The 26,753-nt window shown below is 55.5% G+C and overlaps 1 protein-coding gene across 5 annotated transcripts; it reads left to right on the top strand.

Moving 5' to 3' along the window:
- The first annotated feature begins 1,767 nt into the window (after window positions 1–1,767).
- On the top strand, window positions 1,768–26,753 carry TECR (trans-2,3-enoyl-CoA reductase). 5 transcript variants are annotated; one of them, XM_057709327.1, is made up of 14 exons: window positions 1,773–1,976; window positions 8,504–8,707; window positions 23,650–23,700; window positions 24,376–24,427; window positions 24,765–24,809; window positions 24,905–25,008; window positions 25,085–25,200; window positions 25,288–25,393; window positions 25,513–25,585; window positions 25,684–25,727; window positions 25,801–25,858; window positions 25,944–26,032; window positions 26,366–26,411; window positions 26,500–26,753. In XM_057709327.1, the coding sequence occupies exons 1-14, from the start codon at window positions 1,962–1,964 to the stop codon at window positions 26,625–26,627; spliced, it is 1,131 nt and encodes a 376-aa protein (XP_057565310.1). In that variant the 5' UTR covers window positions 1,773–1,961; the 3' UTR covers window positions 26,628–26,753. The 5 variants fall into 5 exon arrangements, 3 of the variants coding, with proteins under 3 accessions (XP_057565311.1, XP_057565310.1, XP_057565312.1); XM_057709328.1 differs by lacking the exon at window positions 26,366–26,411 and having other exon boundaries at window positions 1,770–1,976; XM_057709329.1 differs by lacking the exon at window positions 8,504–8,707 and having other exon boundaries at window positions 1,779–1,976.

Genomic DNA, 26,753 nt, shown 5'->3' on the forward strand with positions numbered 1-26,753 from the left:
ACTCAACTTGGTAGGATTTAAACTTGTGGCCTCTGAGTGAGGAGTCCCCCATCCTCCTCCATGAGGCCAGGGAATGAGGCCTGTCAGTACACAAAGGATCTCAAGATACTGTGAGCCCAACAGCCAACAGGAAAAGATCTGTGCTTTGGAAAGTACAAATATAAAGCAGTTTACGTTTTCACCTGTTTTTCCCGGATAGGCCTGATGAAAAAGGTAATGAATTTCTGAAGACCACAGCCTTAGCTTCCTTTACTCGGAGACAGGGGTCCCCCAAAGCTGTAGCTTTAGAAGTTTCTAGAGCCTAACCTGGATGACTAAGTGTTGAGCACTGACTCACCTTCTCCCCGCCCTGCTCTCCTGTAAATCAGCCATGTATCTTTGAGGACTTCTCACCATGTCTCTGATGCCAGGCCCCTGAGTTCCGGAGGGTTCAGCAGCTGGTGAAGGCTCAGGGGCAGGGTATGGAACCAGGAGAAAGGGGATAAGGTGAGGGAATGTGCCAGGTCCTAAGTGTGTGCATGAGTGTGTGTGTGTGTGTGGTGGCAACCAACCTCCCTATGAGGTTGACAATCAATGGAGCAAAAGCATTGCAGGACCCCAAACCAGCACTGTCCAGCAGAGCTAGTGTGAGAGGCACAAATGCCAGCCTCATGCAAACTGTGTCTAATTTTAAATGTTCCAATAGGCACATTAAAAAAGTAAAAAAAAGGGGGAATTTAATTTTAATATATTTTAATTGAGTATATCCAAAATATTATTTCAACATGTAATCACATAAAAGGTTAAGACCTTGTTTTTCTTTTTTTAAATTTTATTTATTTTTTTTTGGGGGTACACCAAGTTCAATCATCTGTTTTTATACACATATCTCCATATTCCCTCCCTCCCTCGACTCTCCCCCCACCCTCTCTTGAGTCCCCCCCACCCTCCCCACCCCAGTCCTCTAAGGCTTCTTCCATCCTCGAGTTGAACTCCCTTTGTTATACAACAACTTCCCACTGGCTATCTGTTTTACAGTTGGTAGTATATATATGTCTGTGCTACTCAAGACCTTGTTTTTTTTTTTACATTTTCCTTTTCGTACTCTTTGAAATCGGTGTGTGTTTTATGTTTACAGCACCTCTCAATTTTGACCAGCCACATTTCAAGGGCTCACGAGGCACATGTAGCCCTGGACAGTGCAGGTAGAGACAAATGTGGGCTCCCTACCCATCTGGTCGAGCAAGGTGGGGCGGGGCTTGCATTGAATGGGAAGTGAAGACACCCCCAGAATGGTGTGAGAGCTCAGGTTACAGGTTGGGGTGGGGGTTCCGGAGGGCTTTTCACCACCCATTTCCCCTTTCCATTCCTCCCATTCATGACTGATAGGGGTCCCCTCGCCGGAGAGGCCTCTCCATCCAGGTATCCCAGTCCATGCCTCCAACCCCTACCCCTCTCCCGTTGCTCCCCGGTAACCCCGCGGCCGCCCACCTCGGAAATCACCCAGTCAAGCTGCCAGCCATGTGGATGCTGCCTTCCCTGTCACTCAACAGCTAGCTCCCTCCCCCCGCCCCGCAGTAACAACCATCGTTTCCCTTGGTTTCCACAGCGACGCCACCAAAGGGCGGGGCCAGGGGGCTCGCGTCGCGGAGTCCCCTTTTGATTGGTGCGTAGCCAAGCTCCTTCTTTTCCCCCGTCCCCCTCGCTCTTGCCCGCGCTCCGCCCCCTCGGTGGGTCTCGCAAGCTGATTGGCTAGCCTTGTGGCGAAAGCGGCTAGTTCTCCCTCAGAGCGGCCCTGCGGGGCGGGGGCGAAGGTGGGCGCCCCACGCGTTGATTGGCTGGCGGGGCACGCGCGGCAGGGAGGGGCAGGGCGGACGCGGAGCCGCGGTTAGTCTCGCGTGGCGGTCGTGAGCGCGTGAGGTATCCTGTGCGGTGTTGCGCGCAGGTAGCAGCAGCAGCAGTAGCCGCCGTGTGAGGGAGCCATGAAGCACTGCGAGGTAAGAAACGAGGAAAGGGGGACCGAGCAACCGCCGCAGACCCATTTCTTTTCTTTGTGAGACGACGTGACCCCCGCTTTTCACCCTGTGCCCCGAAGGGAGAGCCGGACGGCGCAGGCGCAATAGGCGCGCGTTGTGTCCCGGGGGGCCACTCGTAAATCGCAGTGCGCATGTGCGGGCGAGGTATTTATAATTCTGCAACCCAGGCTGTTTTGGGGTTGCCTTTTCTTGGGGTCCCTGCAAGACCTGGGAAGCTTGCAGGTTCCTTGCTCCCCCTGCGGAATGAGTTGCAGACGTTGACTGGGGAGGAACTTGCAGAATCCTTGCACCATGCCTCCGCCTCGGGCTTAGGGGCTTTGCAATCAGCTCTCTCTGGCATGACCTTTGGACCCCTTCCCTCGCACGGGACGTCTCCCTGAGCAGCTTAGGCGGTGAAGGAGGTGTAGCTCCAGTGCTGGCTCCCGTCGAGCAGCAAAGCTGATCTTTGCTTTCTGTTAATCTAAGAGATCATCTTAGTCAACCCCTGCGTGTCACCGAGGAAAAATCTCACACCCACAGCCACTCTTGAAGTCTGGATCTTCTGATTCCTAACTTGAGCCTCTTTTTCCCTTAAAACGAAGTGTTCTGATGCACTTGTCGACCTAGCTGATAATATAATGTTAATAATTTAATTATTATTGCTGACTTGTAAGTAACATTAAATAATAAACTAATGTATTATTAAAGTTCATAATAAGAATAATTTAGAGAGTGCTTATTTTTGTGCTAGTGAGATTATTACCTTGTTTTCTTACCCTCACAGCCCTGCGGGGTAGGGGACTGTTAGTTATTATTCTCATTTTCTAGACGAAGGAACAGCCTCAGAGATGTCAAATGACTTGCTCAAAGGTCCCCAGCTAGTAAATGCAGAACAGAGAGAGAAACTCAGGGCTCCAGAGTCTCAGTTGCCAACCACTGTGCCATGCTGGTCCCCAAATGGAAATTAGCAGATTGAGGGATTTCTTGTTTTTTTTTGCTTCCCCAATTTAAAAAATTATGATGAAGTATACATAAAACTTACTGTCTTTGACATTTTTCTTTTTTTTTTTTCTTGGTGCACAGGCTTAGTTGCTCCGCAGCATGTGGGATCTCCCTGGAGCAGGGCTTGAACCCGTGTCCCCTGCATTGGCAGGCGGATTCTTAACCACTGCACCACCTAGGAAGCCTACTGTCTTTAACATTTTTAAGAGTACAATTCTCGGGCATGAAGTGCATTCACATTTTTGTGCAGCCATAACTACCTTCCATCTCCAGAACTCTAATCTTTTTATCTTGTGTAACTGAAACTCTGTACCCATTAAACACTAACCTCCCTTCCCTCCTCTGCCCAGCCCCTGGCAACTGTCATCCTACTTTCTGACTCTATGAATTTGATCATGTTAGGTGGCTTATGTAAGTGTCAGGAGAGATTTCTTGTTTTTATTCATGAGTGGAATACCACTGCTTCTGCCCACCCCCTTTAACTACTACTACTGTTATTACTTTTGGCAGTCATTGACTCAGAATCTCTTGAAACCTTTAACCTGGAAGTCCTTAATCATTTTTGACATGGCACAAAAATGAGGCAGTAGGATTTAATAATCTCCTATGCCTCATTAAACTTTATGATTGTAGAATGAAGTTTTCCTAATAAAGTTCTTCTAATATAGTTTTCCCTCTCAAAGCCTCTGTGTAACCCTGGAGAAAAAGCCACATTCAGTTTGAAAGATGCAGGATGGAAGATATACGTGGCCTTTTACAAAATGGAATTAGTTTTGCTAGTTGGCAGGCAGATAAGGTAGGCCCCCGAGGACCCTTTGGTGGGCACTTTTGTTCCAGGAAGCTGGGCACAGCCAGAGGCCCATGGCTTAGACTGGAGAACATGCTCTACCTTACTCAAACCCTTTCCCTCCCGGAAGGAGGGAGAAGCTTCAAACCCAGTATTCAAAATGACCTTGGAGAAGAGAAAAATAAAATTGTCAATTTGCTGTGTTCTCTGTTATCATTCTCTACTAACAATTGCCAAGTAAGCACTGAGATGATAGCTACAGAGTTTCTGTACAGGAGGAGCAGTTGTCTCCCAGCCCAGTTTGCACAGCAGGCTGATCAGCTTTATCCCAGGTGTTTGTTACAGGTCAATAAAAATAGCAGAGATTCTTTCCCTCACATTTAACAGTTTGAGAAGCAGTTGCAGTTATCCATAGCAAAGAATGTATTTCGATTTGGGACCAAGTCCATCCTTCCACCCCCAAGTGACCCCTGATCCACTGAGTGATTAACACTCACCAAAAAAACCTTTTGGACTGCAAGAGAGACCTTGGAGATTATGAAGTGTAATTTACAAGCAATAGAGATGATGCTCAGAAAGGTGCAGGACTGGCTCAGTGACATAATGAGTTAATGAGGGTTGATATCTGATGTTTTAGGCAGGTAGGATTCCAGCTGGAGGGGAGATTTGCTGCTATTTCTATAACAGTTTGCTGACACTGCCATTCTCCCTTGTATAGTCTGAGAGGACAATGTATCCCTTCAGTGGCCTAATTGAGAAGAAGCAGGTAGAACAGGGTCTTGGCCGAAGCAGCTCCATGGAAGGCAGAGCAGGCCTTGGGATTGTCTTGGTCAGAGCAAGGTTGATAAAGGAACTGCTTATCTGAAGCTATAGGAATTTTTATTTTTTTATTTTGTTTTGCCATTGCAGATGAGAGGTCAAAGTAATGATCCCAGTAGTAGCTCAAAAATAGCGACTGTATCTTGTAAGTGAGTCTGTTAATTTCTGGGAGGATCGGTCCCTCTCAGCTTCCTTGAGTCCAGGTCACTGCCCATTTCCTACAGCCTGGTACCTGGAGGCAAGGCCGCCTCATCCTCATGGGGTCCCCACTGCCCCATTTAGGATCTTCATGTAGGATCTTCCAAGACCCGCCCCCCCCCCCCCCCCCCCCCACACACACACAAAGGGCTTCTTGTGAATAATCCTGGACCAGTACAGTTCTTGCTTCAGCTTCCTCCACGGCAGTAAGTATGTGACAGTTCTGGAAGTAGAGGTCTGGTCAAGAGGCAATTGTTTCGATCCCGAAAACTGGATAGGACAGTGAAAGTTAAGGAGAACATAGACTTATGTGTAATGGTATCATAGGTGCGTGGGCTTTGGACGGGTCTGCCTCTGCCACTGTGACCCAGGGCAGGTTACTTAGTCTCTCTGAGCTCCTTGGAGCAAAATCTATTTAATTGTGACAGTAAAGGCCAGCAGTAAAAAACATATGAAATTGCTGGAAATACATCATCAAGCGGTTTGTGTAAAAGGGGAGGTGCTACATGTAGCTCTGATTCATTCATTTTAACTGTTGTGCACAATTCCATTATATGAAAAACAATCTAGTTTGATTTACCTGGTCCTTTAATAAATTTTCAAACATCCTGTTAAGTGGAAAAAAGCAAATAGAAGATTTTATAAATTTAAAAAACATACCAAATGGGACTCATATGTGTTGTTTATGGATATATACCTAATTAAAGGATAAATTGTAATATGAGATGAGAAATGTATGGGAATTACACAGTTAGAGGAACCATTGCTTGGGGAGAGATGGAGGGGGAGGAGAAGGTGTAGGCAAGGCTTTGGCTGTGTCTTTTTTTTTCTTTTAGAGGAATCTGATGTAAATAGAGTAAAATATAAATATCTGTTTAATCTGGGAGTTGGCATCCTAAGTGTGTGCTGTTTCCTATAGTTTTTTCTTCTGAATTCTTGTGTCCTTAAGTAGAAGGTGAGGGATAATTTGGGTTTCTTTTGACCATCAAGTGCTGTTTTAACATGCCGGTCTCTGACTCTTGCACGTTAAATTTGGTGCCTGTTTGCAGGAGGGTGTTGTACTCTGAGATGGGGCTTGCCTTCACTCACACCCTCCTGCATGCTGTATCTAGCAGGCCTTCAGAAAACACTGTGGGGATCGATTTTGCATTTGCAGACAGGATTGGAGCCCGGTTATGATCCCCCTCTTTCTGGGTTCCTTTTTGTTGCCAGATAATAATACCGGTGACAGGTCACATTTCTTGTGTCCTTCCAAAAGTCCCGAGAGGTGGGTACTCCTTGTCCCTCTGTTTTGTGGATAAATAACCGGAGGCTCAGAAAGGTGAAGGAACTTGTCCAAGGTCACATCGTAGTGGAGACAGGATCCAGACCCAGGCCTGTATGATTCCTCACCCGTGGAAGGGCCAGAGCCACGGTAGTGCTGTGATGCTGGCAGTGCTGGTGATAACCGCGGTCAGTGTGCATGGAGCCCTGTGAGCACCTGATCAGCTGTTGGAGCCCACTGGTGGGGGACAGGGGTGGGGGTGGGTAGCCCTGAGCCCAGCTGAGCCTCTTGAGTAAGCTCCTGAGGAGTGAGAAAGAGAGTTGATAGCCCTGAGCGGGGGCTGTGTTTCCAGATGACTTGCCACCTCCCTTGTTAACGCAATTGACTTTGGTTGGGAAACCCTGTACTTTGACAAGCTTGGCTGGATGAGAAGGGCCAGAGGCCTTGGCCTGGTTGGTCAAGTTCAGGCTAGATCTTAACACCCTCTTGCTGATATTGACAGTGGCAGCTGGAATGCTTTAATACCTGGGCAGAGCCAGAGCATCGTAAGGAAAGCCAGTACTGATACAGCGGTCACTCTCAGTGCTTGTTATCTATTAACTCATTTACCCCTCACAGTAAACCTGTGAAGTTCGTGCTATTCTTATCTCTGTTTGACAGATGGGGAAACTAGGGCCCAGGGGAGCAAAGCGATGTACCCAAGGTCACACAGCTAGTGAGTGGCAGAGCCCGGATTCTGCTAGGCCCAAAGTGAGCTTCACTGTGGGTGGGCCCAGGCAATCATGCACTGAGGAAGGAATGAAGTGTGGCCGAGTGGCCGTGGCCTTTGGAAGCCACTGGGTCTGCTCTCGGGACAGCTACTTAACTGTCTCGGGACAGTTCAGTTTTCTTATCCATGCAGCCAGGATAAAGACCCCTGTCTCGGAGGGCCGCTGGGGAGTGTGAAGTGCCCAGCACACTTCCTGGCCTGTAGTCAAGGTACAAGGACAAGTGGTTTTGTGGATAAAGACAGATCTGCGTCAGTGATGCCATCTGCAATGCTTTCTGCATGTGGCCTCTTTTGAACACATCAAAACTTGTCAGTGAACAAGGCCTGTGGAAGTGGATTCAAGATAAACAATATGCCCAGAAGTTGGAGGAAGAAGCCCAGACGCCAAAGATCATTTCTGATATAACGTCACATACATTGAAGTCAAATTTTGGGATGATCTGCTCTGTCCTTCTCTATGGAATGGTCCTCAGTGAAGTCAAAGCACAGTCAGAACCCACTTTTTTTTTTGTATTTTGCTGTGCTGTGCAGCGTGTGAGATAGTTCCCCGACCAGGGCTCGAACCTGGGCCTCCACAGCCAAAGCGCTGAATCCTAATCACTAGGCCACCAGGGAACTTCCCAGAACCCAGTTTTTAACTTACTGCGACAAAGAACTCTTCTGGGAAGCAGGTCCGCAACGGGGGCCTGGTCGTTCTGCTGCCTGTCACAACTGCCTTACTCACAAGTGCACCGCTTCTGTTCTTGCCTGGCTCGGCTGTGTTCCCCACCCAGCAGCAGCCAGAGGGTCTCTTCCCATGTAGAGAGGAGGATCTTGTCAGGTGGACTCCACACCTGAAAACACTCCCCTCAGAGGCTTCTGGTCTTCTCTCCCCTGCTCTCCTCACTCATTGCTGCGCTGCTTTCGTCTCAAACATCCACAGCCGCGTTCCTGCCCTGTGTGTAGGCTGTTCCCTCTGCCAGAAATGCTCTTCCGTCTGTTTTTCCCATGCCTGCTCCCTTCTTGTTGAGAGCTCAGCTTCAGCGTCATCCAGAGAGGCTTTCCTTGACCATCCTGTCTGGGAGTGTGACCCCTGCACCCTGTTCCTCTTCTCTGGCTCTCCTTGGGCTGTGGTTGCGTTTTCCTTTGGGAACTTTGATGGTCTTTCTACCTGGACAGATTGTGAGCTCCGTGAGGGCAGGGGTTCTTGCTGTCTTGTTCCTGCAGCTTCCCCAGTATCTGGGCAGTGCCTCCTCGTTGAGTGAGATTCACGAACGGGGAGATGAATGCATCTTCTCTCTGTGGTCAAGCTCATGGGGAGTGGGGACCTGCTGCAGGGACCCCAGTGAGTCCAGTATCACATGTGTTGGACTGAGGTGGCCCTGTGCGACCCATCCTTAGTGGTCCCGACCTAGGGAAGTTGGTTTTATGGGGTGGTCCTAAGCCCTGGGTCCACCCTGGCCACCAGTGGCCTGTTCCCTGTCATCCCTCTCCTCCTGGGCACGCTGAGATGGGAGCCGCCAGGACCACCCGTGGGCCTGCCTGTCGTCCTCGCACAGGTTGCTGGCAGGTTCTGCTGGTCTGGGTGCTCTCCCATGGTTGGCTTCGCTAACCTGTTTTCCAGTCTGTCGCCTGTTAGTTTATTCGTTCCAACATATATATATTTTTTCTCTTTACCTGTCTTACGCTAGGAATACTGGGCTGAACAAACCACAGCCTCTGCCCTCAGGGTCTCTTCATCCAAGCCGAGGCCTGAAAGAGGAGGTCTTCCAGGAAGGGAGGAGAGCAGCTTGTGCAGAGGCCTGGAGGCCAGACTCCACAGTTGTCCTATGGCAAGAGATGAGGCCAGGCAAGGCTTTGTAGCCACCCAGACACCTGTGGACTTCATCCCAAGGGTGATGGAAGTGTCTTTTTTCCTGTTGATTTTACCTAAAAGTTTAACTTTTAGGGAGCAGTTTATTGTTAAGTCCTTGGAGGGGGGCCCTCCCCGCTGTGGTGTGTGTTATGTAAACATGAGGGAGTACTTGTTCTTATTACTGACAAGTGTGCTGTGGGTGGTGTTTGGGGCTCCCCCGCTCCCAGTCCCGTGGTTAGTTAGAGATGGGCCACGAGCCTCTGCCAGCCCTCTAGGGGATAAAGGGCCTCTCAGTAGCTTGTGGTGACTGGCAGGCTGGCACAGCCCTGTCCCTGTCCCTGCTCGAACCAGGCTCTTATGTAAGCAGAGCTCATGGGCCGTTCAGGCAGCCCGGGAGAGAGGGCTTGTACCATCTCCTGGGGCCTTCTGAATTCTATTTTCTCCTCTTTAAAAGGACCAGAGGGCACTGGCTGGGGACCATGCCAGTTGTGTGTAGGGCCGAGGGAACCTGTCCTCGGAGCAGGAGTGGGTCTCTCGAGTTGGGGGGGGCTGGGCAGTTTAACCCTAGCATTTGGGGCTTCATAGAGCAACAGGAAGCAGGCTGAACTTGAGGGGGTCCAAGAGCTGCAGCTTCTAGTCTTGTGAGGAGACCCTGTCTCCCAGGACACCTCAAGAAGCTAACTCAGAAGGAGAAAGGTGGGTCGGGGGAGTTGCCAAATTGATGCTTTTCAGGAGGTGGGGTAGGGATGTCTCTTCGTGTGTGAGGGTAATAGCAGAATTCTTGGGGAGATGTGTGTAGTCTGAAATGGTGTATTGTTGAATCCTCTCCACTCCAGAGAATCAAGTCTCACGGCATCTCCTGGCTGGGGGTGGGATCCACAGAGGGTGGGCTGGGGTTGAGCTGGGGAAACCCCAGTGCTGGGACGGTTTCTCGAGAGGTAGCTCTGCTCACCGCGTCTGTGAATCCTGTCATTCCATCTCAGCTTGAATGTCACCTCCTCCGAAAGGCTCCTTCTGACACCCCCAGGCCACACTTGTCACCCTGTCACCTCTCCTGTTTTGGTTCTCCACATAGCACTTAGCACCTTTTGATAGCTGTTTGTGTGAGGTTCTCCTCTGTCACCCTGATGTGGATCGGGTGGTTGTGTGCTCGCCTGGTAGAGACCTGCACACACAGGCAGGGCGGGCTGAGGCAGTTCCAGCCGCATTGTCCACGCCCCAACAAAAGGCACTGCAGCCCAGTGAGTGGGAGGGTCTCTCGTGCTTGTGGGGTTCCTGGCCGTTTCCTGGAGCTGGTGGATTTGGCTGTGAACACATGTAGCTCTGGTGCATTAGTGCATTAGTGTGGGCTCCTGCTTATCTTTTTTTTTTTTTAGAGATTTACTTATTTATTTATTTTATTTTTGGCTGCGTTAGGTCTTCGTTGCTGCGCATGGGCTTTCTGTAGTTGTGGCGAGCGGGGGCTGTTCTTTGTTGCGGTGTGTGGGTTTCTCATTGCAGTGGCTTCTCTTGTTGCGGAGTACAGCCTCTAGGCATGCAGGCTACAGTAGTTGCAGTGCGTGTGTTCAGTAGTTGTGGCTCGTGGGCTCTAGAGCACAGGCTCAGTAGTTGTGGTGCACGGGCTTAGTTGCTCCATGGCGTGTGGGATCTTCCTGGTCCAGGGCTTGAACCTATGTCCCCTGCATTGGCTGGCGGATTCTTAACCACTGTGCCACCAGGGGAAGCCCTGCTGCTCATCTTTTTTTTTTTTTTAATTTAATTTTATTTATTGATTGATTGGCTGCATTGGGTCTTCATTGCTGCACACGGGCTTTCTTTAGTTGTGGCGAGCAGGGGCTGCTCTTCATTGTGGTGCACGGTCTCATTGCCGTGGCTTCTCTTGTTGCGGAGCTCGGGCTCTAGGCGCGTGGGCTTCAGTAGTTGCAGCACATGGGCTCAATAGTTGTGGCTCACAGGCTTAGTTGCTCCACGGCATGTGGGATCTTCCTGGAGCAGAGCTTGAACCTGTGTCCCCTGCATTGGCAGGTGGATTCTTAACCACTGCACCACCTAGGAAGCCCTGCTTATCTTTTGATACTTTGGAATTTGTCCATTTTGCCCCTGTTTTTGACCTAAAGTTACTTGAACTCTGAGTTTTCACGTAAGGATGAGATGGGGATCTGGTAGGAAGTGCTGACCATGACCGACAGGCCCCAGTGATATTTCCTGTCAGGCTCATCCAGGCGCCATCTGAGAAGCGGGCCAAGAACTGTGCACATTCTGAACACCTCATCCTGGCTCACCTGGGGCCTCAGTGGATGGCACCATTTCCAGTCTCTCCAGCTGTGCCTGGGAACCTGCACCATCCGGGAGAAAGCACGGGGAAGGGTGTCTTTGTGAAGACTCTGGGGCTCATTTCGTCTTACTTAATTTCACTGTCTGCCAGAGCCAGCAGAGCCGAGCCAGCTGAGACCTGTGGGGTGGGAGGGGTTCCGAGGGCCTGGAGAGCTGCTCGCAGGTAACACTGCAGCGGGGAGAACACCAAGGGTAGCTTCCCGTACCCCTGTCTCAACACCTGCAGCTGAGTATTTTCTCTTAAACTACCTTTCCCTTTATAGATGTGTCTAGGCCTGTTGAATATTCCAGAAACCCTGCACTCCTGCCCAAATCCTCTTTGACTTGTTACTACTCTCCTCTTTTTGTCCTAAGATGTGCATTTTTTTCCCTTTGGCATTTTCAGGTTCCTTAAGTTGGGATGCATCTTACTATTTATCTTATGTTGATATGTGTGTCCCCGCCCTCTGAATGGCAGAGACGTGCATGGGGGAGAGCAAATGAGCAATGCCAGGCCCTGGGGACCGGGTCCTGTTGCCAGGCCCTGGGCCCAGTTCACAAGTCACTGCTTTCAGAAAAACAGTAGAGTGGTGCCTGATAGGTTAGTCAGCTGGAAGATCCTTACGGATATTTTTGATAGTAGATCATTGTGAGACTTTGGGCCAGTAACTCAGAAGGAGTTCACAGAATTGGGATTTTTTTTTTTTTTTGCTTTAACAAAACTCTGTCCATTTTCATCTGCTTGTTTATGTGAACACAGATTCTTAGTGTTTATTTTAAAAAAGAGAAGAATAAAGAAATGTCGGAATAAAAGCTCTGTCTCATTCTAGCAATAAGAGATATTCACCTTGGCTACATGAACTAATTGGGAAGAAAGGTGCATTCATCCCATTGAGAGAGGCAGTGTCAGTAACCTACTGTTTATGGTTAGTGGTTAGTAACAGTTGTTTATAATTTATGATTTATGTTTATGATGCATGTTCAGCTGATGTTGTGATGATAACTCATCCTGAAGGATGTTCTCTTTACACTTAGGGTCTTAGGTCATGAAAATGTTTTGAGGAAATTCAGTTTCAATTTGAGCAGTAGGTAGGATGCTCAGTAATAACCTTCAGTCACAAGTGTGTATTTGGGTAAAATTCCATGGGGGAGGGGAACAGAAAGAAAATTCAGCTTCAAGGTGAAAAAGGAGCAAATATTAAAGAGCTTGTTTGTAGCTTTTTCTTTTTGAAGGAATGATGGTAGGTATGATATTACTCAAGTATTTAGACTCGTGAGATTTAACAGAGCCCCGTAAATGTTTTTGTAAAATATCTACAGTAGGCCAGAAATGACATCTTTTGCAACTATTGAAGCTCAGGCTAAAAATATTAGCTGTCAACTTAAAAATGTTTGGTGGGGGGCGGTACATGCAATTTGCGGCATTGTTTTAGGGATACATGACTAAAACGTTCGAAGAGCACTGAGTTTGCGCGCTTGTAGATGTTTTGATGTGTTTCCAGGGAGGAGGAGTGGGGTTTCTTAGTGAGCTGGATCCCTTTGGGGATGTTCAGTGGGCATTTCAGACCTAACATGTCCAAAACTGAGCCTGGACTTACTCTTCCACCCCTGCCAGTTAACGGCAGTTCCAGTCTTCTCATCACCAGGCCCCAAGCTGTTTGACTCAGCTCTTTCCCTCACATCTCATGTCCAAAAGTCAGCACATCCTGTATCTCTGCCTTCAGAATACATGTGGAGTATGACCACTTGTCACCATTCCTGCTGCCATCACCAGGCCTAGGCCAGGGATTGGCAGGCTTTCCCTGTGAAGGGCCAGATGATAAATATCTTAGGCTTTGCAGGCCATACAGTCTCTGTGATAGCTTCTCAACTCTGCCACTGTCGCAAAAGCAGCCCTAGATAATACGTCAACTGGTGAGCATGGCCGTGTTCCAATGCAACTTTGTGGATGTTGAAGTTTGAGTTCCATATAATTCCCATGTGCCATGAAATAGGCTTCTGATTTTTTTCCAACTGTTTAAAAATGTAAAAAGCATCTTAGCTTGTACAGAAACAGGTGGTGGGCCAGAAATGGCCTGTGGGTCATAGTTTACAGACCCCTTGGTCTAAGCCATCCTTTATCTAGATAACCTCTTATTGGTGTTCCCTCCTTATAGTCCAGAGGGATCCTTTAAGAACCCAAGTCAGGTCACGTCCCTCCTCTGCCCAGAGCCCTCTGTGGCTCCCACCTCACTCAAAGTAGAACAGTCCTCACTTGGCCCAAGAGACCCTGCATGACTTGTCACCTCCCTGTGCTCACCTCCTTCTCTCTTCCTACCCAGCCTGCCCCCAACCTCGGCTCTGTTGCGTGAGCACACCAAGCGTGGTGCACCTCAGGGCCTTTGCACAGGCCATTCCTCTGCCTGGTTGCTCTCAGATCTCTCAACTGCCTTTTCCTTAACCGCCTTCAGGGCTTGGCTCAACATCCACTCAAGGGGAGGCCTGCCTTGACCACTTTGTGTGAAACTGCCAGCTCCCTTCACCTGCCACTTCCTGTCCCCTTTTCCTGATTTATTTTTCCCATGGCACATTTCTTGTGTAACTGTTTACTTTGTTGTCTTTGTTCCCTGCTAAAACGTCAGTTCAATACGGGCAAGGATTTCTTTCTCTCCTTCCAGGGTTGAACCCCCAGAGCCCTTCACAGTGCCTGGCATGTAGTAGGTATTCAGTCACTATTTATGTAGTGAATGAGTGAGCCTCAGGGTCCCCACCTGCAAAAAGGGATTAATAGTAAAGGCGGTAATTTGTGTCCAGGACTTGCCTCCCTGCCTGCACGTTGTGAGCACGCAGGAGGCGTTAGCTGCTGCTGCGGGTATAAGGCCGGCCACATGGGTCCCAGCCTGGGCTGTCGTTCAGGTGGCAGTCCCAGGGGTACACTGACCTGCCTGCTGCACCTGGGCTGGGTGTGCTGGGTGCAGGTTGGGGGGGTCGGCCTGGATGAGTGGGCTTCTGCTGCTCCGGTCAGCCTGTGGCAGCCTGTGTCTGCAGAGCTCAGCCTCTCCACCTCTTCCAGCTACCTGGCCCGACCGCGCCTTTCTGCCCAGAGATGCAGAGAGACCAGATGTGGTCACCCACCTTGACTTGGCCAGGGGGTGCGGGGGTGCAGATCTAGGCCATCCTCTGAGGGTCTGGGGCCCGGGACACCTCTGGGGGAAGAGCATTCAGTTCCAAGGAGCGAAAGCAGGTAGGGCCCTGGAGCTGCCCCAGGAGCTTATGACTCCTGTATCCTTGGGGCTCCAGAACCTTGGCTGCCTCACCTGGAAAGTGGGGTCACGATGCCAGTCTAACAGGCCACCATGAGCTGGCGGAGGCTGGGTAATGGCAGGGAGGGTGTAGGGAGCGATGGAGAGGGGTTGGCTGAGGCTTCGCTAGGAAGGTCTGGCAGGGCCACGTCAGTCAGTCAGTCTGGTAAGGGCTTTGGGCATCATCCAAAGGGCAGGAGCCTGTTGGAGGAGGGCAGCTCAGGTTGAGCTGGCTGCCTCCATCTGTCCCTGGGGGCATCTGAGGCTGTGCGTGCCTGACCCTTCATCAGAGACCCTCCATCAGAGATCCCTATTTCCTCGTCTGAGTTGTCCAGGCCAGGGCTCTTTAGGTGGGTTTCGTAGGCAGGCAGGGTTCAGGACCACTGGGCGGGGGCCGTCTGGCACATCTGCCACGGGAGTCATCTCTGTCAGGTCCTGTTACGAACATTCCCATTTACCAGATGGAGCTCAGGCAGGGAGGTTGGTCTGACGTCGGCCTCTGCAGTACTGCCTCTCGCCCCCACACCGCTCCCCCTTCCCCCCCGCCCCCCCGGCATTGGTTTTCCAGGCTGATTAGTGGCTTTAGCCTGTGGCAGGGAATTGTGCAGGAAGTGTCGACACAACTGCTGACCCTGCCCGAGCACCTCTGGGTGGTATCGGGATGGCAGGCCCTTTGCCCTTTATGGCCTGACTTTGCTGGGGCCAAGGGAGGCTGGGGCTGGGGGAGGAGCGGGCTCAGCCTCCCAAGGGTACTTGTTGTGGTGGTGACATGTTCTGCAGAGCCCGGACCTCCGGAGACTAGGTGTGCTGGGGTTGGAATGTCAGCATGGAGGGGGTGCCTTCCAGATGATTGGGTCCAGGGTTTGTTCCCCCTTTGTTTCTGTTAGCATTTAGCCCTGTTCTCTAGAGTGGAGGAGGTATTGCTTTGTGATGGTGAACAGGGGGATTCTTTGGGCCCAAGTAGGCTGGGTCAGCACTGGCTCTGGCACTTCCTTGGGCTGTGTGCCTTGGGCGAGGGCCCCCTCATTTCCGAGCCCTAGTTTTCTGAGCTGCGTAACTGGGGTCACGGTCCTTAGCTTACAGGCCCAGGTGAGGCTAGGTGAGTTGTACAGGTAAAGGTCTTAGCACAGTCCTTGGCACAAGGTAAGCATCTGATAGATGATGCTAGTGGCAGCACTTCCAATGGAATCTGCCCTCGCAGCGCCGCTCTGTTCAGAACAGCACCCCCTGGTGGCCTGGGAGGCATGGCCGGTAACTGCCCAGGGAGGTGCGTGGGCTGTGGGCACCAGTGAGCCGCTTGTCAAAGAGCGTGGCCCTCTCTGGCCCGAGACCCAGAGTCCCGCTGTGTTGGTCCAGTATCTCCTTCATCTTGGGCCTTCTGTGGTCACAGCAACCAGCCGGGGCACCCGAGCACCTGAAGAATGTCCTCCAAGGCTGGATGCTACAGGCTGTGTGGGGCTCTGCCTGCTTCTCCTCGTCCTGGATCCCAGAGCCTAGGGACGTTGGCATTCAGACCCTGGCACTTCTCTGGCCAGCAGGGGCGGGTGGCAGGATCTGGCTGGTTGAGAGCCTGGGAGTGGCTGGCCAGTCTCTCTGCCCTTCCTACCCTGGGTAGCATTCCCCGCCACTGCGGCATCTCAGGGAGGCTGTGCAATCCCCCCAGGCACCTTGGAGACATGGGGTCATGGGCTGAGGCCACTGGGGAAGGAGGTATTTCTGGCTGAGCAGGTGTGGCCTGTGCTGGCTTCCTGGCAGCTGAACCCAAGGTCTTCTCAGTTGCCCTGGCATGAGCAGTGTAACTTCGATATTTCTGGAAAGTAGAAGGGAGAGGGAGCCGAAAGTGCTGAGCTGCCGAGTCCAGGTGAACACGCTCAAGCCTCTGCATCTGTGACATGGGTGCGCCAGTTCGACACCCCCTGCTCAGGGCCAGGCCGCCATCCTCTGGGTGTGGCAGCCCTATTATGCCCCTTGTGGGGGCTGTCGGGGCTGAGAGTGCCCCAGCCAGCTGGCTGAAGGACCTGTCGGGTCCTCTGCATCTTCGTCCTAGTTGCACCGAGCAGGGCTTGCGCCCACAGCAGGCCTCTTGTGCCCCAGCCACGGGAGATGTCACCCACCAGGGCCTGCACTCCCCTGCAGGTGCTGTACAGGCACTGGCTGGGCTGTGCCAGGCTGTCCAGCACAAGGCAGGCTGGTCGAAGGGCACTTTTCTGGCAGGCAGACCCCTGTGAGGTCCCAGAGAGCCTGCTGTAAACAGGGTGTGCTGTACTGCACCATCGCTGAGTGGGGGCCTCTGCAGAGTGTGTGCTGGCTGGGGGTGCAGCCCCAGAGGCCTGTGCGTGGTGGGGACTCTGGGCTCAGGAGTTTCCTGCTGCATGAACTGGGTGCACTTCTTACCCCTTGGAACTTGGCTTCTTCATCTGTGAAATGGAGTTAATGGCTCCTGCTCCCTCGGTTGCCATGGGGATTGAAAGGACAGGATGCAGAGAGGTGTTTGGGAAGCCGATGTAGTTCTCACCCTTACCTATTGGGCAGGTTCCATCTTAGGATGCATGGAAGTGGGAGGTGATGAGGGTGACCAGGAGTCCAAGCTGACTCTCAGGCCTGTGCCTGCCCCTTGTCACAGGCCCTGGGATGTAGACTCTGCCATGAGGCCACTGCGTCTTGTTTACAGATGGGAGGGGCCTGAGGAACACTGGGCCCGGCTGTGTTTATGAAAATGGGGAAACTGAGGCTCGAGGGGGACCTGGGCTCCTAGCTCAGGAGGTCTGGGCACTGGTACCTGGGCCTTGTCTGCCCCATCTGTGCAGCAGCTCCCACAGGATAGAGCAGCAGTTGCAAACTCTTCTAGCCTGGGCTCAGGTGGTGCCTACCCTTCCTGCTGCCCTCCTACTTGGCGCTTCTCCCTTCTGAGGCTCAGCTCACAACCATAGCCCCACCCCCCCCATCCAAACCATCAGCGCATCTAGTCACTTCCATCTTCGTAGTCGGTCGACTTTTGACTCCCTCCACGGCCATCTCCCTGCACCTGCCCCCGTCACTGCCTCTGCCCTGGTCTGACACTTCCCACGGGGGTGCCTATGAACAACTGAGTCAGGTCACATCCTTCCTCTGCTCAAGAACCCTCCATGGCTCCCACCTCACTCAGCGTAAAATCCAGAATCCTCCCTGTGGCCCACAAGGCCCTGCATGATCTGCCCCATCACTTTCCTGTTCATGTCTTCCCTCTCTCCCCCTCCACACTGTGCTCCTGCCACACTGGTCTGCTGCTTAAACATGCCAGGCACAGTCCAGCCTCAGGGCCTTTGCACTTGCTGTTCCCTCTGCCTGGAACACTTTTGCTTCAGATGTGTGCATGATTTGTTCCCTTACTTCCACTGACCTTTGTTTAGATGCCCCTTCCTCAGGGAGGACTTCCTTGACCATTCTGTCTAAAATGGCCATCCTCCCCACTCCTGACTCCCCCACCCCACCACCTTTCTCTGTTTTTCTCCATAGCTCTTGGTGCAGAACATGCCACTATTTATTGTCCATCCCTGCCCGCCCCGCCCTCCCGAGCCCATTCCCCAGTACACAGCTGGAATGCAGCTTTTGTGAAGACTTGGGTTTGTTCACTGCAGTCCCCGGGGGAGGAGGGGAGGAAGGAAATGATGCATGAATGAAGGAATGAGTGTGAAGCAGTGGCTCCCCGAGGCCTCCTGGCTGGTGAGTGGTAGAGCCAAAGTTAGTGTTCACTCTCCTGATCCCATCCTGCACCGGATGTGCCCCGGTCATTCACCTGGGGCTCCGGCGGCTGCGCCCACCCTTCCAGCTGGTGGGAGCAGAGGCCGCGGCCACAAGAGGGCAGTGGAGAGCTGGGCAGTCTCCGCGGCTGCCGCCTTCGGTGTGGTGGTGATGAACTATCTTGCTGTGGCCCTGCCGCTGCCACCCACACGTGTCTTGCTATTGTTAGGGTTCAGGCTCCCTGTCACCAGCTCCTGGCACCACCTCTCTGACCTTGGTGTGGTTGGGCCCCTTCATGATCATGGTCAGGATTTGGGGAGAAGGGACTGGCTCCCCGTGCGTCTGCCACTTCTATTTTGTTAGTATTGGTCTGATAACGTTTATCCTTTGTAAGAATTATTCTAGGCTGGACATGTTTGTATACTTTCTCAGCGAGGCCTTCCACGACCACTCTGTCTAAAATGGCCATCCTCCCCACTCCTGACTCCGAATTCTCTGTTTTTCCCCACAATTCTTGGTGCAAAACATGCCACTGTTTTCTGCTTCTGCTCCCCCCCCCCCAGTGCACTCCTCCCACCCCCACCAGGCACAGTCCAGAGCGGTGGTGGTGAGCTGTAAATCTTACAGTAACTCTGAGAGAGAGCAGGTGGGAGCAGCCCACTTTGTAGATGAGGAAATGGAGGCTCAGAGAGGTTGCATAACTTGTCTAGGCCGACACAGCCAGGAACTAGGTGAGTTTGGCCTCAGAGCCTCCTTGTGAGGGGCTGCTGTGCCTGTGGTGCTGCCTCCAAGGGCCCAGGCTGTGTGGGTCCTGTCAGCGTGGAGCCCCTTCTGTGTCAGGGATGCTGCTGAAGATAGACAGGCTTCCCTTGTCACTGACCCTTTCCTGTGCTGAGCGGTGCCCCCGAACCCTGGAGGAGGGCCCGGCACCCAGAATGCGGGGCCCCACAGGGTCACTGGAGCCGGGCGGGTGCGTCTGCAGGCCTCACAGAGGCTTCCCTGGAGCGAGGCCCCCGGCCCAGGGTAGGGAAAGCCCGCAGCAGCAGCTCCTGCACTGGGGCGCACACCCTCTGCTCTGGGGTCACCCCCCCAGGTGTGGTGAAGGAGGAGTGAGGGAGAGGCCTTGGCTCGGAGCGGCGTGGGAGGGGGCTCTGAGGCGAGGTGACCTTGGGCAGGGTGCCTCGCGCACGTGTGTATGGAACATAGCTCCTCGCCAGGCTCTGTTCTGGGTGCTGGGAGATGACGGAGGTCAGGACAGTCCCCTCCCTCCGGAGCGGACCATCCAGGGGGAGGCGGACGGTAAACGTCTGGGTTGCTATTTTAAGTTGACGGTCAGGAAGGGCCTGGTGAGGAGGTGAGGGAGGAGCCCTGTGGGGTCTGGGGGAGAGCGGTTCAGGCAGTGAGAACGGCGTGTACAAAGGCCCCCAGCCTCTCCTGCTCTAGAGCCCTGGTTTTCTCATCTGCCACGGGGGGACCATCCCCAGGGCCTTGCCTCCCTGAGGCCTGGGCACCCGTGCTAGCCTGAAACAGGTGCTCAGAAGGTGGGCGCCCGTCTTTCTACTACGACTGTCTTCATCCGCGGCATCCTTATTCCCAGGAAGGCAGTGAAGGCTGTGGGCCCCGCTGTCCCGCAGTGGCTCCGGGAGCTCCCTTCTGGGTGGGGTAGGGCCTCAGCCTGCCCGTCCCCCACCCCTCCTGCAGGGTGGGCTGTGCCCTGCCCCTTGTCCTCCCCTCTCCCCCCAGCCCTGACCTCGTGCTGCCACGAGCTGCCCTTGGCTGGGCCCCAGAATCCGGGGCCTCTGGGTGAGAATCCTTCCCAGGCTGGGAAACTGTCACCGCAGAGCGAACCTCCTGTGCCCCAGGCCAGGGCTCCTGCCCTGTCCTTGTCCTCTGTCTGGCTATTGTGCCTGAGGCTGTGGGGCCACACCCCTGTCTGTGGCCAGCGCCCGGACTTCAGGTCAGTGACCCCCTCACAGCCTTTGCTTCATTCATCCTTCGAGCTTATCGACCCCCCCGCCCCCCACCCAGTCGCCCCAGCCCTTCCCTCAGTGGGCACAGGAGGAGCTGCCGCGGCTCCTTCTTCGGGAAGGCCCACCCCTCACTCCTGCCCGGCCCTTGTCTGCCTCCCCGTCTGTGCTCAGGACCCCTGCCTGGGGCTCTGCTTCGCAGCCTCCTGTGTCCCCTCACCCCAGTCCTGGGCCCCCACCCCACACTGGTCTCAGGCCTGGGCAGGCACAGGGGTGTGTGTGTGTGACAGGCACGGGGCTGGGAGTGTGCTGGGCACAGAGCAGGGGGTGGGGAGGGGCGCAGTAGGGGGTAGGCTCAGGGACTGAAGATTGGGGCGTGCGTGATGGGGTCGCCCATACGTAGGCCCTCAGTGTGGGCGGGGCGGGGGGAGGAGCCTCTGCTGCTCCCTGGCCCTCAGTGTGGGCGGGGCGGGGGGAGGAGCCTCTGCTGCTCCCTGGCCCTGGACTTTTTGTTCTTATGGGTGATTGGGAGACCGGCTTGTGAGCACCTCCCTTTAAAAAATAATTTCCTGACATAGAAGTCACATAATATACAATTAAGGATTGAAGAGCGAGTGGTTCAGTGGTATTTAGTACATTCACACTGTTGTGCAGCCACGGCCTCTGTCTCGTTCCACAACCTTCTCATCACCGTTAGGAGACCAGGTCCCCATCAGCCGATACGCCCATTTCCCCTCCCCCACCCCTGGCAACCACCAGTCTGCTGCGTCTCCTTCCACTTACCTGCTCTGGACATTTCACAAAAACACGTGACGCCTTTGTATCTGGCTTCTTTCACCATACATATATATGTATATATGTATGTATATATATATTTTTTGCCCCCCACCTGGCTTTTAAAATTTAACTTTTTTAAAGTAATTATAGAGCCACAGGCAGTTGCAAAATAGAGAGGTCCTGGGTGCCCCCCCCGCCCCCCCCATACCCTGCCCAGAACCTTTCAGACCTCTCTAGCGGTGATTTGGCGACAAGAAATGGGAAATGAGGACCAAACCTGCCACAGTGGCCTTGAGCTGGGGCATCCCCCTCCCCAGCGGCCCTGGGGCCTCGGGTGCTGCCTCGCAGGCCAGGCTCAGGGCCGGGCTTACCTTGGTGAGGGCGCCGCTGCTCCTCTCCGGCCCGGGGCTGGCCTGGGTGCGGCGGTGGCTGTGGTGGTGGTGGTGGTGGTGGTGGCGGTGGCGGTGGCGGTGGCGGTGGCGGCGGCAGCAGCTGCAGCGGCGGCTGCTGGGAGGGTGGCCTCTGTCCCAGCCGCCCCCTCCTGCCGCCCAGCTTCCTTTCCCAGCAGCCAGTCGGGGCCCCGACGGCCCATCCTCTCCTCCTGGGTCCTGGTCTGGTGCCCGGGTTGGGGGAGAGGGTAGGATTTCAGCCCTCCCCCAGCAGCTGGCCGGCAGGGAGAGGGGCTGGTTGTATTTTAAGCTGTTGAGTGGTTCAGCAGGAACGCAGAGGCCCGCTCTCCCAGTAGACGCCGTGCGGCCTTCCTGCGGACCACCCGGGCTCTGAAGATGTGGGCCCTCCCCCGCCTGGGACCCAGGACTATTAACATACCTGCAGCCACAGGGCAGCAGGCCCTCTGCCTGCCTGGGGAGCTGCTATCCTTGCCCTTCCTGGCACATTCCGCCTGTACCCCTTGCCTCTCTCGAGTCCCCTTGGGGCCAGAAACTTGGGGCAGTATAACTAGCGCTCTCTCTCTGGCCTTTCTCTCTGTCCTTGTTACCCCTGTGACTCAGAGGGGTTCACTAACCTGCCCCCAAGGCCACGTGGCCATGCAGAGCCCCCAGCTGACAGCAGGTGCCCTCTCTAGCGCGGTAACAGTAGCATCAGCCAGGACTTCTTGGGCTCCGGGCTCTCTCTTGCCCTCGTCCATGATGGAGGGCGGGCGGAGCATAGGCAAACAAGCCTGCACGCTGCAGCGACCCCCCTGGCTGGTAGGGGAGCCAGGATCTGAACCCAGGCCCATCCTCTTCCCTTCGTTGCAGGCCCTCAGGGTCTCACGCCTGTCCTCACAGCCGGAGGTTTTGGGGCACTTCCCATCTGTCAGGCACCATGCCAGCCCCTCAAGGTACACACCTTCCTATCTGCCTCTGGGCTGAGTCTCAGAGAGCGTGACAGCCCTGGAGTCACCCAGGGACAGTGTGGCAGGGCCGGATTCAGTCCCGTGTGCTGCCCACCACGCCCCCTGCCTCTCCCACTGGTGGTGGGCTGTGTGTGAAGGGAGCCCTTTCCTTGGGGGGGTGCCCTAGGTGGGTGGCCCTGTCCTGGGGTTCTGAGATCTCCTTTTCTCCGTGCTGCCTCTGACTGAGGGCCTACCAGGTGGGAAGGGTCCTCAGCACCTGCTGCCTGGTGGCTGACTCGGGGTCAGACCCAGCCCTGCCTGCCACATCCCCAAGTCTAATGAGCTCTGCATCAAGCCCTGCAGTGGGGCCCTCAGGCCTGCGTGATGGGCTCGGGCTCCGCTGGGCCTCACCCCAGCTCCCCCAGCAGTTCGCGCCATTCACGGCTGGCCCGGGTACCTTCTCGGACCCGCTTAGGTTGGGTGGGTCACATCCCCCAGGGCCTTCCTCCCTCCCAGCACTGCCCCTTTGCACCACCACTGTCCTGCCACTGCCTCGGGTTCAGGGAGAGTGGAGTGTCGGGGGTGCCCAGGCTGCCTGCCCTGGGCTTTTGGGGGCTTAGAGGCCTAGATGAGGGAGCTGTGTTGGGCTGACATGGTGGGAAGACTGCCCTGGAAGTGGCCTTGAACAGGGTGTGGGTGGACCTAGTGAGAACTGGATGGAGGCCAGGGAGGTGGGAGCCAAGGTCTCAGCCCAGGCTGGTGGTGCTTGCTGGAAACTTCCCGGTTTCCTGACTGTTTCCACACTTAGAGAGAGGCTCTCTGCACCAGTAACCCTGGAATCTGTCACCTCCCTGGGAACACAAATGCACAAGGAAAATAATCCAGAGTGTCTCTTACAGCTCAGAGGGGAAATGGATGATCTATCTCGCGGATTCTCAAAATAGCTGGGGTTTCTCCAAGCCCAGTGAACTCGGCGGGCCTGAGCCGGGGCCTGGGCTGTCCGCTGGCCTCACCCTCCTGCTGGTGACTGGCCCTTGCTCTGCGCTGGGCAGGGAGGCCGGGAGGCGCCTCCCCCCCTGTTCTAGGGATCTCCCTTCCCCCGTGCTGTTGGGGGTGGGTGGGTCCGTGTCCACTCGAAAGCCTTACAGTCAGGGCAACCCAGCCCTTGAGGGGCTGCCCCCAGGTTCCCCCTCCCCAGGAGGTCTGTGACATGGCTCCTGGGGGGCTCAGTGTGGGGCAGTTTTATATTTAGCTGGGCCATGGCTGTTGGGCCACTCGGGTTACATCTGCACAGAAGCCGGCGGTGCCAGGGCAGGCGCGGGCTCCCTTCCAGCACCGCGGCAGAATTTGATCGCGCTGGCCCGGCCCAGAGCGCTTCGCGTGGGGAGGTCTGTGGTGGGGACTGACGGCCGGCAGCTGGGGCCTCTGGCTGCGACGGGCAGAACGGGGTGGCATGGACCTGAGCGTGAGCGTGGTGTCCCGGGAGACCAGCCAGGGCCTTGGCCCTGGCTTTGGCCTCAATGGCCTCCCCCGGCCCGTGCCCCCCAAGACGACCAAGAAACCTAAAAAGGCCGTTCTCTTCTTCGAGGTGGAGATTCTGGACGCGAAGACCCGGGAGAAGCTGTGCTTCCTGGACAAGGTAGGACCGTGGTGCAGGCTCTGCTGGCCCGAGGGTGCTGGCCTGCGACCCAACCCTTCCTGGGCTTCTGGCCCCCAGGGAGATGGGAGTGCCCCTCCACCTGTGTCCTGACACCCACCCCTTGCCCTTCAGGGTGTGCAGGAGAGGTACTGACCCTGGGCCTGCCCCAGCCAGCTGGCCCCTCAGGGTAGAGTGCCCTGGAGCCTGGGTGTGGTCGGGAGCTGGCTTCCCAGTGTGAGAGGAGGCAACGCAGCCTGAGGGGACCCTGCATGGCTCTGGGGCCTGGGAAGGAGGTGGAGTCCTGAGAGCTGTCCCCGCTGAGGCCAGGCCAGGGGAAGGGGCTTGTCCCATCCCAGGGAGGTCTGGAACAGACGGAGGGCCTTTACTCCGGTGGGAGTTGCGGGTGCTGGTGGAGAGGAGAGGTGAAGTAGGCCTGGCTTCCCTTGCTCACACCATTTCCCGGCCAGTCTGGAGGGGTGTCCTGGCTGCCTGGTTAAAACGGCCCTCAGGCCCATGGCTGTCTTATTGGCTATGTGGGTTGGGAGCCCTGGTCCCTAACCCTCCCCTCTACCATAGCAGTTGCCTGGGACCCCAGTCCATCCCATCTCGCCAAGAGGGATCCTGGGTCCTGGGCTTCCCCCAGGCTGACTTGCCCCCGGCCTGTGCTTCCCCCAGGTGGAGCCCCAAGCCACCATTGCCGAGATCAAGAACCTTTTCACCAAGACCCGTAAGTCCAGGGCCCAGCCACACTGCCCCCGTGACCCCTTTGAGCATGGGCCTCTAGGTGGGACCCTGTCCTGCATGCCTCTCCCTCAAGGGCCTGCAAAGATGCCCCCAGTGTGGCCCAGGCTTCTCTGGGCTTGCCTGGGGCAGCCGCCCCCATGTGGCCATCAGCAGGAACGCCCTTGCTGAGCTTTGGGAAGGACAACATCCCACTTTGCCTGCTCTTCCGGTCTGTGTCCTGCAGCCACACAGGCTTCAGAGGTCTTTCCCGGGGGCTGGAGGAGCTGTAGGCTCCCTGGGGCCCACCAGGCTGTGCGCTGTGACACCCGCCTTCCCTACAGATCCACAGTGGTACCCTGCCCGCCAGTCCCTCCGCCTGGACCCCAGTGAGTACTGCTGTCTGCTTGACTGCCCCCGGGCTCCTGGGTGGCCGTGGGCGAAGGCCCAGGCAGGCCCTGAGCCCTGGCCCGACTCTCCGCAGAGGGCAAGTCCCTGAAGGATGAGGATGTTCTGCAGAAGCTGCCCGTGGGCACCACAGCCACACTTTACTTCCGGGACCTGGGGGCCCAGATCAGCTGGGTAACGGTGAGTGCAGACCCCTCTCCCAGAAGCCTTGTCTCCCATCTGCCACGTTGGGGTGACTCAGCCCTCCCCTCCGCAGGTCTTCCTGACAGAGTACGCTGGGCCGCTTTTCATCTATTTGCTCTTCTACTTCCGGGTGCCCTTCATCTATGGCCACAAATACGACTTCACGTCCAGTCGGCACACCGTGGTGCAGTGAGTGGGGCCAGGTGGGAGGGGGCGGCAGGGGGAGGGGAAGGCCTGCTGGACCTGCCCCCGCTGAACTGGCTCCCCCACCCCCAGCCTCGCCTGCATCTGCCACTCATTCCACTACATCAAGCGCCTGCTGGAGACGCTCTTCGTGCACCGCTTCTCCCACGGCACCATGCCCTTGCGCAACATCTTCAAGGTGAGCCCCCAGCTGCCCGTCCAGGCCTGTTCACCCCCGGCCCCACCCTCCCTGGTCCCCCTCACCTGGGTCCTGCCTTCCACCGGGCCAGGCTCCATCCCGGCCCTGCTCTCTTTCAGAACTGCACCTACTACTGGGGCTTTGCGGCGTGGATGGCCTATTACATCAACCACCCTCTCTACACACCCCCCAGTAAGTGGCCTCGGAGCCCGCTCCCCTGTGAACACCTCCCCCTGTCCCCCAGCCCGGGCTGTCCCCTCACGGGCCTCCCCTCTCTGCGTCCTCTTTAGCCTATGGAGCTCAGCAGGTTAAACTGGCCCTCGCTATCTTTGTGGTAAGCACGCTGGGATGGGTGAGGGGGTGAGGGGAGTCTGAGGGGTTCTGAGCTGACTCTGCTTCTCTGACAGATCTGCCAGCTTGGCAACTTCTCCATCCACATGGCCCTGCGGGACCTGCGGCCAGCTGGTGAGTGGCCTGCTCCGGGCAGGGGGGATGGCCATCTGGGGAGCCTGGGCCAGGGGGTCTCACTCCTCCTGTCCTGTCCTCCCAGGGTCTAAGGCCAGGAAGATCCCATACCCCACCAAGAACCCCTTCACCTGGCTCTTCCTGCTGGTGTCCTGCCCCAATTACACCTACGAGGTGAGGGTCTGCCCTGCTCTCCTCCCCCCTCCCTCCTGGCACTTGGAGTCCCCCGTCGACAGCTGGCTTCTAGGAGGGGACGATGCCTGGCTCCGTAGCTGCTTCTGCAGTTTGAACTTGGAACACTTGGAGATGGAGAGACTGTGACCTCTCTGGGGCCTGGGAGGTGTCTGGCTGGGCTTGCGACTGTTGGGGGCCGAGGGGCAGCTTCATCGTGTAGTCCCCCCTTTACTCCAGGCCCCTCCAACACTGGAGTGTGGTTCCCATCCTGTTACTGTGACAGCTGGGGCCGCCCAGCCCTGCCCACCCTCACCCTGCCCGCCCCGCCCACAGGTGGGGTCCTGGATTGGCTTTGCCATCATGACACAGTGTCTCCCAGGTGAGCCCACCACCGCTTCCCCGGGGGGCCCTGCCCGTCCCTGCTGTGAGCAGCCCTCCCTCCCTGACTCCCCTGCTCCACCCCACAGTGGCCCTCTTCTCCCTGGTGGGCTTCACCCAGATGACCATCTGGGCCAAGGGCAAGCACCGCAGCTACCTGAAGGAGTTCCGCGACTACCCGCCCCTGCGGATGCCCATCATCCCCTTCCTGCTCTGAACGGCTTCCCCCGACCCCGGCTCAGCCAAGCTGGGCTCACATCCCCCTGCCCCAGTGTCGTTCTGGGGGAGGAGTGGGCACCACTGCTCTCCAGCATCTGGAATAAAACCTGCCTGCGCAGCTGGA

This window comes from Hippopotamus amphibius, chromosome 15, assembly GCF_030028045.1.
Source record: "Hippopotamus amphibius kiboko isolate mHipAmp2 chromosome 15, mHipAmp2.hap2, whole genome shotgun sequence".
In the NCBI taxonomy this organism is placed as follows: domain Eukaryota; kingdom Metazoa; phylum Chordata; class Mammalia; order Artiodactyla; family Hippopotamidae; genus Hippopotamus; species Hippopotamus amphibius.